Source organism: Corvus hawaiiensis, chromosome 19 (genome assembly GCF_020740725.1).
Source record: "Corvus hawaiiensis isolate bCorHaw1 chromosome 19, bCorHaw1.pri.cur, whole genome shotgun sequence".
NCBI lineage: Eukaryota > Metazoa > Chordata > Aves > Passeriformes > Corvidae > Corvus > Corvus hawaiiensis.
In genome coordinates this window covers 8119995-8133424 of record NC_063231.1, presented here as the reverse complement: position 1 = coordinate 8133424, position 13430 = coordinate 8119995, and the positions used below count along the sequence as shown (strand labels likewise).

The following is a 13430-nucleotide window of genomic DNA, read 5'->3' as shown; positions in this document are numbered from 1 at the left end:
TGATGCACTGCAGGCTCCTCCATCCCTGGGGACGATGCAATGCCGCCTCCCCCCCATCCCTGGGAATCAGAGGAGGATGCAGCCCCCCCCCCCCCATTCCTGGGGACGATGACGCAATCCCCCTATCCCTGGGGATTAGAGGACGATGCAGCCCCCCACCCCCCCAATCCCTGGGGATTAGAGGACGACGCAGCCCCCCCATCCCTGGGGCCACTGACGCGGCGCAGCCCCCTATCCCCGGGGATGATGCAGCGCAGCCCCCCGCATCCCTAGGGATCAGAGGACGATGCAGTCCCCCATCCGGGGGGCCGATGATGCAATCCCCCCATGCCCGGGGATCAGCAGACGATGCAGCCCCCCCACCCCGGGGCCGGTAACGCAGCGCAGCCCCCCCGGCCCCGGCCCCGGTCCCCCCTCGCCCCCCGGTCCCTCCCGGTCCCCGCCCTCCCCTCCCGCCCCTCCCCGCGGTGGGCGTGGCCTGTGCCCGCGGTGGGCGGGGCGTGCCGGTGCTGTGGGCGTGGCCTGTGCCGGTGCTGTGGGCGTGGCCTGTGCCGGTGCTGTGGGCGTGGCCTCCTCTGGCCCCGCCCCCCGGCCGTTACTTGCCGCCCCTCCCCTGCCCTCCCCCTCCTGCCGGCCGCGCGCTCCCGCTCACCGGCGCCATGGCGGAACAGCCCGAGGAGGGGGCACCGGCACCGCCGGCAGCGGCACCCCCGGCTCCCCCCGCCGCGCTGCCCCTCTCCGCCCCGCCGGGCGGTTCACAGCGCCTCCTCTTCTCCCACGACCTGGTGTCGGGCCGCTACCGCGGCTCCGTGCGCTTCGGCCTGGTGCGCCTCATCCACGGCGAGGACTCGGAGGAGGACTCTGAGGAGGGCGGGCGCGGGGCCGCGGCCGGCGGCGCCGCCAGCTCGGGCGGCTCCGAGTCGGGAGGCCCTGGCGCCGGCGGCGGGGAGGAGGGCCGCGCCAGCCCGCTGCGGCGGGGCTACGTGCGGGTGCAGTGGTATCCGGAGGGCATCAAGCAGCACGTCAAGGAGACCAAGGTAACCGGCGTGGGGGGCGGCCCGCGGCCTGCACGGGCCCGGGTCCCTCCCCGGGGGGCTGGCGCCGGTTGCAAGACCGGGGCGCCGCCTCGGAGGCCTCCTGGGGCAGGGCCTGCACGGCCTGCGGGGCTGCGGGGTCGGGTGCGCTGGAGGCTCCCGAGCAGGAGGTTGCTGCCCTTTTTCCCCCGTGACGCCCGTCCTTGCCCGCCCGTGCAGCGAGCAGCCGGAGCGGGGAAGGGGGACGGTGTCCTCCAGAGGGTGAAATGCCGTTCCCTCCCTTCATCACACTCTCTCTGGCAGCCCAGCATGGATGCTGCTGCCTTGCGCTGGTGGTAGAGCATGGCTGCTCTGCTGAGGCACTGGGGCTTGGTGGCATAAGGAGCAGCGTGCCTGTGAAGGTGATTTGAGCGAACTTCCAGACATCTCTTACTTGCTGGAGTTGTAGGGCAGTGTCCCAGCCTTTATTGCCCGGTGTCGTCATTACCTGTTTAGGAGAGTCAGCAGCTGAGCAGGGAAACCTCCCCTGGATAAAGATTTCAGCAGGAAGCAACCACGGTTTGCATCTGCCCTTGTTTACGTGAGCATTTGCCCCTTGCTAATGAGGCACGCGTAAATCTGTGGCATCTTAATTATATCTGACAAGCCACAAGGTGTAGGTCTGCGCTGGAATATTCCCACTTCCCAAAGTTGGTCTGGCCTGGGGTTTTAGCCCAGGCTGACAGACAGTTCAGAGACAAAAGCGGGCGAGGGGGGCACTGTAATAGAGCACAAAGGGGCTGCCAGGGATGGGCGTTGCACTGAGCAGAAAGGGCTCCTGCACTGTCCCTGCAGGGTCCCCCTGCTCCTCTGGGCTGGCAGTGGAAAGCAGGAGGCTTCTGGAGAACCCGTCTGCTTTGCTGTCTCAGAAATGGCCCTGCACGCTGCAGGAGAGAGGGGGGACTGAGAGGAAGAAAGGTGTGTTGCAGTCCTAAAGGCATCGCTAGGATTGCCAGTGCTACAGAATGAGCTAAATTTAGGTGGTAGTGTCATTAGACACGTGACCACTTGGAGATAAGGAAAATGAAAACAGGTATTCTGAAAAGATACTGCCATGTGATGTATTTCTACCTTAAAAGAAAAAAAAAAGCCTCTTTTCTCTAAAAAAACCTCCATGATTCAATCACTGCAGCCTTCCAGTAAAATCTTTGTGTGTTGTTGCAGCAAAAATTTGTCCCAAGTTGAGTTTGGTTTTCAAGTGTCTAAACAAAGCCACCTCCATTTAGGTGCGTAAACACAGATTTAGTTGTGTCTGTTGGGTTCCCAAATCCAGAAGTGTTAGCTCTGACTTCAGTCACTTGGTAACTGCACCCATTGCAGTGTTAGAAAAAGCTGGACTGAGGAGGATCAGAAATCAAAGACAGTTATGTAAATAAACTGTCTTTCCTTTTAGTGCTGCTGCTCTGGTGTAGGTGCCTTTACCACTCAGGTAATGGACCCTGGGGAGAAGCTTCCTGAATGCTTGAGAAATTTAGGTGTACTTCTATTGATTTTTTTTTTTTTTTTTTCATTTGAAAAGCTGCCCACTAACCAAATTGAGAGGCATTGTGTACAGTCTGCACTGCAGCTCAGGATTGCTGAAAACAAACCTGATGCCACTGGAAGCATGCAGTGTGAGTGATCATGGTTTTGTGGTTATAATTGGGTTTTTTAGCTGTCTGCTGACCCAGCCCCTTTTGGGTTCCACTGATGTGTGAGAACCAGCCGGGTAAGCCTGACACGCTTGTCATTGTCTGTGCTGGGAGGGGTACAAACCATAGGCATTATATGGTTATCCTAGGTCTAAAGTTTGTTGGGTTTTTGGTGCTGTTACCTACAGGTACCTCTTTTGGCTGTGCCTGACTCTCTAGCATCTTTGGTTGTGAGAGTCTTGTGTGATGACCTTAAAACGTTGACCTGTCCTAGTCACAGCTAAACCATGGACTCCAGAGGATGCCTGTTGCTCTCTTCTATTTCCTTTTATTTCCCTTAACTCTGAAATGGGCAGAGGGTAAAGATGCTCTTGAGGCTAGGACTTTTGTGTGCCTATTTTGTGTGTTAGGTCCTGCTTCCACACAGAAGGCTGGTTGCCTGTCTACCTCCTGTTTGTCAGGTGCTTCAGGATCTGGGAGTCCTGGTGTGTGTATTGGATAGAGCAAATAACTGAGGGAGAAATAAAGTTGTTGGAAATACTGAGTCCAGTGAAACAGCACCTTTGGCTTCCAGTGCAAAGGTCAAAAGCAACTTTCTGTACCCAGTTATGATCCTTGAGCTTTCCTATCTTTTCTTGGACAGTTTGGGGTTTTTTTCATGTAGGTTGTTATTTTTGCTGTTGCTTCTGGAAGTTCAACACTTGCTGTTGCTCTTTCCTGTTGGGAATGGTAGGCAGAATGCCACTTAAACCCAGGCACACAATTACTGATGTTAATCAGTAATAGAAGCTTTCTCTTGAGATAGAGCCTAGCAGTGCAAAGCCCCACCAGCTCCTCCAGTAATTGTACATGTGAGCACATTCCTGCTTTTGGTTCCCCTGTTAATAGTCATTAGCAGCATGAAAACAATGATGTGAATAAAAGAAGAGCCAGGATTTCTTACCCTCTGGTTTCAAGTGCTTCTTTCCTGCTTTCCCTGGCCATATCACCCATTTAAGGCACTGGGAAATCACCGTTGCTGAGTATTGTAAAACCCAAGCAGACATGGAAGGAGAAAGCTTCCCTTTCCAAATATATTTGCCATCCGTGTCTTGCCTGACCCAACAAATCTGCAGAGCAATTCTTCTGGCTGGCTAAAGCCAAATCTCTGGATGTAATTTGGAAGGCAGGTTTGGAAGTACTATGAGCTGCTGTGAACACCTGATGCTTTTTCTAAATTATCAGGAGTACTTGGGACCCAGCTGAATTTTAATTTCAGGATCTCTCAGCTGTAGTTCAGCATTCCTGCTGCACACTTGAGTTGCCTTTGGGAACTTTATGGAAACATTTGAACATATTGGGTATATAGTCAGGCTCTGGGGACTTCAAAATGCTGCTGCCCTTCCTCCTGCCTCTTCCCTGAAAGCCTCAGACCTCTCTGCCACCTTTCATTTTCACAAAGCCTGGGCGAGGCAGATAGGCCGCTTGTGCAGCTGGGGCAAATGGAAAGTGCAGGTGTTGTGTTTCAGCACCTTATCTGAAGGCCTTCAGCCAGCCAGGCCTCCTGAGTTCCCTGTGCCTGCCTCTGGGAGCACGGGCTTGGTGTGATGCTGTGATACACAGGCAGTGCTGGTTGATGTATGTGTAGGGACCATTGCAGGACCCCAGGTTTGCCATAAGAGTCAAGGTGCAATTTTTAAAAAGTTTTTAGCAGTTTTTTTTGTAAGGTCCAGAATACAACTTAGTTTGGATGACTCTCTTACCTCATTCAGCTTTGTTTTGGAAACAGATTCAAACTATCAGGACTCCTCAGACATAAACCAGTGGCTGATAAACTCATTACCTGGAAATTACCTGATGTTACCTCCAGAAGGCTCTATATGAATTCAGCTCTGCTTCATCCCACACAGACCTTCTGTTCTTTTCCACCCTTTGCTCCTGTAATTTCCTAACCTCAGGTACTGGGTCATGGATCTAACACAAGGTCACAGGAGAAGTTTCTGAAGATCGTCAGGGTCTGTGTTTTCCCTGTGTCCATTCACAGCCACTCTCAGCCCTCACTGCTGGGATCCCAGCCCATCAGCATGTGCCCTTCAGACGTTAATCCTAGCTAGTGACTCTGCAGCCTGTTTACAACTGAGGGATGAAAACAGCCTTAAAAATCTTCCATCTTCAAACCTGGCGAGGTGTTGGCCATCTGAAAGTGCAGTGGAACAGTGTGGGTACATTGGGGCAGGTGAAGAGGGATTGTAGGATCCTTTTCAGGGGCCATGAGGAAATGCTGGCCAAAAACAGTGCCAAACTCTGGATCTGTTGCAGCACACAAATTCCATGCCCATAAACTATTAATAGTGAGTTTTACTGGGTGAGGAAGCTGTATCTAACCCTCTTCTTGCATCTGACATTTCAGTTAGTCTCCCGGGGGGGTTCTTTGAAACCACCTGATGTTTGTAGCTGTTAGAGACAGAAAAGGCTTACTGGAATTTTTGCAGTTCTGCATAATACAGAACCAATTAATGTGTGACCTTTCCATCCTGTGAGTATCATTGCAAGGTTAGGTACCCTTGGGTCAATTCCCTGTTTTGATTTGTTTGGCTCTTGTGATATAGACTTGGGGATCATCATTAATATTTTACTGCAAAAGTGGAATCTGGCACAATTCACAGTGTGGAAGTCTCAGGAGTACTAAATATTGTACACTGTTACTGGTTTGTGTACTGTGTGCAGAGTGAATTGGTAATTCAGGAGTTGAAAGTGGCCATCTGGGCTAAGCCATTTATTACAATTATTCCAAATGTAGACAGGAGTGTTATTTTTAAAATGGACGAAGCCTGTCCTCAAGCAAGCAGTGTTTGTGATGTGCTCTCTTCCAAGATGTGCTCCCTTCCAGTGTGCTGCTATAGCTTAAAAAAACCCCAAACTAAATTAGTAATGCTTTTAGGACTAATAAACAAACTAATGTGCACTAAAAGCTTTAGAAGGAATCAATCAATGCCCATGACAGGCTCTGAAATACCTGTGTGGGTGAGACATTTTGCTGCAGCTTTCTCATACAAGTTTTTTTATTTGCTGATGTGATAGATCTCCAGTGCAGACTTCAGCAAAAAAGGGACTTCAGGCAATTTTATAAAGTTTCTTTTTTGGCTAAAGATTCTTTATTGAAGTTAAATAAAAGCAGCTTTGACAGATGCTTTTTGGGACAAGGTCTTGCTTGCCTATGGCAGCTGTCCTCAGCTTCTCTCCTTTCTTCAGAGGAAACACATTATTTTTAATGCTCAACATCTGTGTTGGTGTGGGAAATAATTGGTGTTTGGAAAGCTAAAAGCCTCTTCTCCTTTGACTGTTTAATTACTTGGGGGATTTCAAAGGCTCAGAAGGTGATGACACCTTCCTAAATGCTACTTAGGAAAACCCTGCCTCATTTTTTCCGTTTTGCTGTTACCTCCCACCATGTGCATGCAGGGTCTTTGCCCAAAGGGACCTGTGTTTAGGTCATCCTAAGTACAAGAGCTGATTGCTTGAGCTGAAATCTTTGCACTTGCTTTTGAGGTTGGCAGTCCTGACTTTCCTGGAACTGAGAGATGTGAGAGATGATGGCTCGGCTTCTGCATTTTACATAGTGCTCCAGAGTACCAGACCTGTAACTCAGCTCAGGCTCTACCTTGTGTAGCTGATGTGTCCCACTCCTGAGACCTTTAGACCTGTGGCAAGGTATGAGAATGCTAACTCCTAGGAAAAAAACCAAAAACCTGAAGGGAGACTCCATGGTAATGTTTGGGCTTTCTTCCATTTGCTTTTAGCCTGCTAAATAGAAATGTGCATGTTTATGTCTGAATCAAAAATAGTCTGCTAACTTGAATTTGGGAAATTAAGCAAAAGTAAGTTTCTGTTAATGACAATGTCCCAGGACTGGGGGGGTTTCCATCTGACAGATATGAATGAGGTTTTTTCTTTCTGATTGTTTAATGTTTCTGTGAAGGGAGCAGGAAACTTTGAGGGGTAATGATTGTTAGGGGTGATGAAAAACATCAAATAGTGTGAAGAGCATGTGGTTTTGACAGTAAAGACGGTAGGTAGTAAAGATGCTGATTACTGTAATAGCTGCAGCACTTTCAGATGTGCCTGAGTTTCAAGTTGACAGGTGTCTTTTTAGCTTTAATTTTGTTTCTGGTCTGTGCTGACTGAATTTCAGAGGATCCTGTGCCTGTGGTGGTACAGAGCACACACAGCCCAGCTTGGTGCAGTTGGTGACTTACATGCCTGGATGCGTTTCTGGATAGAAAACATCTCTTACTGTGCGTTTCAGGGTTATTCTTACCTCCCTTATGTGTTTGACTGCACATCTGGCCAAAAGAAAGGTATGGAGTGGTGTGTCTGCTGTGCTTTCTGCCCCAGCCTTTGGGAGCGCTTGGACCAGGCTGTGGAAGAGACACAAGAAGAAATTGTGAACATTTACTGGGCTCAGATCTTCAGCGTGTGGTGTAGATGGAAACAAACGTGGTGGTGGATGTGGGCTTGATAAGTGTATGTTGGATATGTGCATGTGCAGGAGAGATAAGGTCAAGTACAGGTGATATTATCTTTGTTTTCTGCCCTTAATTGTATTGGGATTTAAAGCATCTTAATGGAGAGGCAGATCCAATAAGCACCTGCAGATGGAATTTCTTCCTCTCACAGAATGACCAAGGCCAAAACCATAGGTTGAGAGTGGGCAGATTTGAAGACAAAGAACTCTGTACCTCTGTACATATTTTTAATGCTTTACAATGCTTTTTAAAGAAATGACATCACTTTTATGCTTTGTTCAGCCTTCTCCATCAGTCAGGTGCAGGTTGCACCAGAGAAGCTTTGACTGCAGGGAGCTGCAGTTCAGTTCAGGTTACTGGGAAGACTTAAGCTAAATAGCATTGATGCTTCTATGCTGTGAGATTAGAATGTGCAGTGTGGACCTGCTGGTCTAAAATTTAACAAATTAACAGCCGATGTGTGGAAGTGGTGTCTTAGACCAGTATCTTCATGAGCCTCGGTAGTTCTGGTGGGTTTTTGGATTTGCTTGCTGTGTTAGCTGCTGGGATGGTGTACAAGGTTGCTTGGATATACAAGGTGGAAGCCAAGATACAAAATGCTTTTTATGCACATATGCTGAGACCTTGAAAGTGGGACACATCAAGCTACACCATAAATAATCTGTCTAGTTTTTCAAAGGGTTTGAACAACCCTGCTGATGTATGTTGGATGCTCTAGGTAGGTAGGCTTCTTTGGGATTGCAAAGCTGGGGTTTTTCCATGCTTTTGCCATTGTCTTTAAAATCATGACCTTTGTTTCTTTCCTCACCAGCTGGTGCTGCTGCTCTGTGTGAAAGAATGGGTAGTGAGAAGGCTGTTGGCAGGAGGTGAGACCACGGACTGGCAGCAGAGCAGGCCAGGAGAGGACAGGAGCCCTTGGTATCTTACTGTAGCTTCCAGGCCAGGAAAAACTAAATTCACAGGAGTACATTAGGAACAAGGAAACCATGCTCAGCTTGCATTTGCAGTGGTATCACTTCACAGCCTCTGGTTACAGTCTCTTGAGTTGAAGAGAAACTGCATAGCCATACCCTTGGTCCATTAAGCAGGATTGGTTTTGTACAATAAAACTGCAGCAGTGGTACTGTGTGGTTCTGTATTCAGCACGCATCAGACTCAGTCTCAGTGGTTTGCTCTTATTGCTGCCTGTAAAGCCTTTAGCTTTTCTCCATGTGAGGGAGGGGTTTGGAGACAGACAAGTGAAGAGGGCTATTTAATCACCAGCTGCAAAGATGAGGAGCTTAAGGCTTTTAACTATTTTTCTTAGCCCGGAGCTGGGAGTTCTGGTACCTCATTCCTGTGGAAGTGACTGGGTACAGTTGTCATTTGTCAGTGGATGATGAATCTTCTGCTTAGTAAAATACACTAATACTGTGAGCTGGAATTAGTTCCATCATGACTGATTTATTTTTTACCTACTTTTGAAAGGATATAACTTCTTTGAGAATAAAAGAACTTTTCATATGAATCATTTGGGTGTAAGAAACGGTGCTGCTTTTCTGCTGATAAAGGATACTTAGCAAATAAGTAGCACTTTTCATCTTCAAAGCATTTCCTGGGCTCTGATGTGGCAGTGCGTGTTGGAAAGGTGACAGAAAGTCTCCCCTCAGGTGACTCTGGGTAAGACAGCCAGCATTAGTGCTGCCAGGTGGTGTTTTCATGGTGTGTGCTCAGTGCCTTCTCTATTTGACCATTTTCAGGGCTGGAGAGCTTGAGCTGGCTGCTCAGTGGAAACACTTTTTGACATTCCTTAGTGCAGTTGCAGCTAGAGATTTGTCTGGGAAAATTACTCTCAGGCAGAGCCACAATACATTGGTTATTTGGTGTATGTGTGAAATGGGATGCTTGGGAATTCACCGCTTGGTGTTGAGTAACTCAGGTTTGATTTGGTTTCACTTACATGAGAAGCTAAGCTGAGTAGCCCAGTGTTTTAAAATTTAGTTTAGGTGTAGGTCTAGTGAGCTGGGGGTTTTTGCAAGGCTGGGTTAGAAGTGTAGTCAGTGAAGAACAGCCAAGATTAACTCTTAGTTCATAGTGGTGTTCCTGGAATCAAGTGGGTATTTCAGATCTCTTGGCTCAAGATCTGTTGTTAAAGAACTGGTCTTAGATCTCAGTCCTCAGTGAAATTGTTGGCAGCAGCTATACTGAAACAGCTGGGGCTTGACTAGCACCGATCACCTAGGAGCCTTTGCATTTTCCTTTACCCTCATGGCACTGAAATGGCCATTCTGCTTTACCTGCTGCTGGAAAGGGGTCAGAGGTCTCAGCAGCATGAGGGGCTGCTGCCCATGCCAAGTGTCCAGTGCTGCCTCTGCTCTCTGCCCTCACATCTTTGCTTTTCAGTGTTTGGAGTGAGTGTGCACAGAGCACTGCTTAGTATTTTTGTTGAGAGTTGATGGGATTTCCAGCATGGCCCTGCTTGTCCTTTGGTTTTGCCTTTCTGTCTGCTTTTGAAGATGAAAGTTGGTTTGTTTCCTCTTGGAAGGTGGGTTATGTATCTAATCCAAGTGAATAATTCTCATGACTATTGCAAGTATTACTTAGGCTTCGGTTCAGCCTCAGAGTCCAAGTTCCTTGAAACAACATCAGTCTTGAGACAAAATAGCCACATTTTCTAAATTTAGAGTTACTACACAGTGGGATAACTGGCTGGAAGTGATACATCATGAACCGCCTCTTCAGATTTTTGTCCTTAGCACATGCAACTTCTGTCAGAAGTCTTTTCTCTGTCCTTGTGCTGCAGGTTATTGAAGCTGCTCTGATTTTCCATGCTGTGGTACAGCATTGTCTTGGTGAACTGCCTGTGGGTTCAGTTTAAAGCAGAAAGTGGGAGCAGGGAAGAGGGAGGGATCTTCATCCTTAGTTTAAAACTTGATTTTGTGGCTTTTTGTTTCTTAAAGTCTGCGGATGGATGATTATTTGCTTCCTGTAAGGGATGGTCTGGTCAGCGTTTCAAGTGTATTCCAAAGAGCTTGGGAAGCTCTTCCTAGTTGTAGTAGTACATAATCACAGAACTTCCTCAACTGTGCATCTCTGTACATGGCTGAAATACAAGAAAGAAGAGAGCACCCTGTGGAATGCCACAGCAGTGACAGTGACACTGTACAGGAAACACCAGCATTCCTGGCTGCTTAGTTTAGGAAGAAGCTTCAGGATGGCTTTCTTAATTCATTAACTGATATTTTTATTGTCCTAATGTCAGTGTTGTGGGATCTCACTGTGTGTTACAATTGGACAAGCAGATCCAGAGCATGTCATTGGCTCAGTAACTACTTTTTCCCCCACCACATCTGACCCGTGTAGCTGATTCGGCTTATTGGCGCTTTTGACTCTGGGGCCAGAAACTTCCTCTGTTTAGTTTTGTGTGGTGGTGGGGATTGTGCTGGTACATGACAGAGAAAAGTGTCATTTGGTTCATGAATGAAATCTGCCCTGTAGTGATAAAGCAAAGTGCAGGGTGACTTTATTGTAACAAAATGTGTGCTGGGCAGGGACTCCCTGTGAGCACTCTAGGCTGGTGCTGCTGAGGGCATCACTGCAGGAGCAGCCTGCTCTGTCTCTCAGAGAAGTTCTATTAAAGGGTTAACTCATTGCTTTGATTCCTTGAATTAGGAACCTGTCCCAGTCTGGATGAGAAAAGTTGTAATTTCTAGCATAAACATGCAAACAGCTTACACCTAGTAAAAAGCAAATTTGGCTCCGAAATAGCTGCTTGTCTTTATAAATGTGCTATTATGTGGTGAAGCACAGTTATTTTCTCCCTTTTCACCCTCAGACTGTATATCACTAACTTGCTTCCTGGAGAGGCTCTTTCCCCACTATTCCTGCCACCCTTGTCCACACTTCCTCCAGCTGACACCGTGCTTTCTTCATCAGTTGGCTCTGGCTGCCCTGATCAGCCTCGAGTACCTTGCTGAATGCTACTAATGTTTCTTTCCTGAGCCCAAGTGTTAGATGAAAACTTAACAATTCCTACATCAAGCACTCTTTGTATTTCACAGGAGTATTAATGTGATCTGCTCTCATATTTCTTGTTCTGTTGTGGAGCTCAGAGGAAAATTAATTTATGGAAAATAGATATCACCAATATGGTAATTGCTCTGGTCACTTCAATGCATGTGTAAATTCTTTATTTAGAGGGGTCTTTCTGATTTTTTTTCAGTGTTCACACTTTGAATTTTGGAAGAAATCCGGGCTAAATTCCTGGCTTCCTCTTAATTGTTCTGTCTGTATTCTTTATTCTCAGTAACATAATTTAGCACCAAATTGCCATCCATAGGTATTGGTTACCATCTGAAATCTGTTTGTGCACAATGGTTAAAATAATTGTGATTCAGATTTCCTCTTACTTTAGTGTAGTGAATGCAGCCCGAGTGTGTTTTACACTAATTCCGTGTATTCTGCTGCTTAATTGGCACTGGGTGCAAACACACCACGTGTATTCACACCTAATGTCTCCCTCACAGGGATGCTTTGGTTTCTTTTGTTAGTGCCCCACTCAGTTGCTTTCTCTTCAGCTACAGCAGTCTCTGATTAGCATATGTACAGCCGTGCAGGGCAGCTCTTCGTAGGAAATGCTCTTTTCTGAGAGCTCCCAAAGCTGCCATACTTGCTCTAAAGTGAGCACTGCAAACAGGGAGCTGCAAAAGCAATTTTTTTCTCTTTAGTGGTTGTGCCAGATTGGAAACTGGCAGTGCTGGAAACCCAACCTGTTGGTTTTGACAAACAGTGTTTGACTTTGGCCATGGTCAGTTGGGTAGAGGTTTCATCACCCACCCGACCTCTGATAGTAACCACTGAGTGCACTTTACTGTCCTGGTGACTGACAAGAACCTTAACTTTCTCTTGTGATAATCTCTTCTAATCTGGCAGTGATAAGTGCTTGCTGTCAGGAGAGCTGTGGTGAGAAATGAAGGGACTGAAAAATCAGCTTTAAAGGTGGTGTTTGTAGGGCAGATTCCCATCTCTGTGCTCCTGTACTTGTGTCTCTGAATGAGTGTTGTGCTCTTGTGCTGCTGAGGGGGCAACAAACTCAGGGTGAAGAGTTCTTCTCCAGAACTGGGATCTTTGTGACTGCTTGGTACTTGGTTTGGGCTAGCAAGCCATTCTATAAAAGCATTTATGAGCAATCTTAGAACTCTGCTGTGTGACTCCTTTCTGCTGCTTCTTGGTGCTGGAAGAATTTGTGATGGTAGCAGCAAATTGAACACCCCAGGAGCTGGGGAGTCCATGATTCTTGTTCTGGAAAGCAGCCTAAGGAATCTTTATGAAATGCCAGTTGTTCTTGTTAGTGCTGCTAACTTAGCCCAGCTTTAGCACAGTTCAGGTTGCCTGCCTCTGATCTGCAGTGCTGGCAACGCTTGAATAAAGCCTTAAAACAAAAGATCAAGGATTAGAGGCAAAGTGACATTCAGAGCATCATTGTCCAACCTGTGTATACAACTGTGCGTAGTAGAAAAGACACCAAATTGCAGTTCTTAAGTATTTCTAACTGGGCTCTTGGCTCAGGTGGTTCCTGCTGTGCTGTAAGAGGATCAGGCACTGCTGCTGTACACAAAAGTTTGTTGTTGTAGCAGGTTGTTTTTTCGTAGCTCTTTCTTTGATTTTTGATACCATTTGGCTGCTTGGAGGCCCTGAAGTGTTCATGCACTTTGATTAGGTTTAGTTTTCTCCCCACACCTCCAGAGACTCAAAGACCCTTTCTCTTCACATCTTTTATCTTTGCTATTTTCATTGTTCACTGGGAATTAAGTTATTCAGGGCAGTAGTATGTTCATTGCTCTTGAGAGCAGTCCCTACCCTGCTCCGGATGGCTGGCAGGGCATCCATCTGCCCTCTCAATTTTCCAGTTTCATCAGAAAAAGATCCCTAGATATTCTCAAAATGCTTAAGTGGTTAATTATGACCTTCTAGCCTGGGAGTGTTGCATCTGAACTGAGGAGTGATGTTGAGCTGAGCTTTTAGGTTTTCCGGCTAGTGAGCAACGCTGGCACGTGAGCTAAAAGGGCATTTTTTCCCCCCCACTAAATTGCTTTAGGCTGTATAAAATGAAGCAGGATTATCTGTATTCTGAAGAAGGGTAAAACAAAGGATGTTTCTTCTGTTCTCATGGAAATGAGGCTCAGGGAGGAACATTGCAAGGTTAATACCTGCTTTGTGCATACCTAGTGCTGCTACTTAAG

General features: G+C 47.3%; 1 protein-coding gene across 1 annotated transcript in view; it reads left to right on the top strand.

The window, feature by feature from the left end:
• The first annotated feature begins 620 nt into the window (after positions 1-620).
• The window catches only part of UBE2O (ubiquitin conjugating enzyme E2 O), a 62425-nt gene continuing 49615 nt past the window's right edge, over positions 621-13430 (top strand). The window contains exon 1 of the mRNA XM_048323581.1: positions 621-1037. Within this exon, the coding sequence (XP_048179538.1) occupies positions 660-1037 (378 nt within the window). The 5' untranslated portion in view covers positions 621-659. The remainder of the gene's footprint in view (positions 1038-13430) is intronic.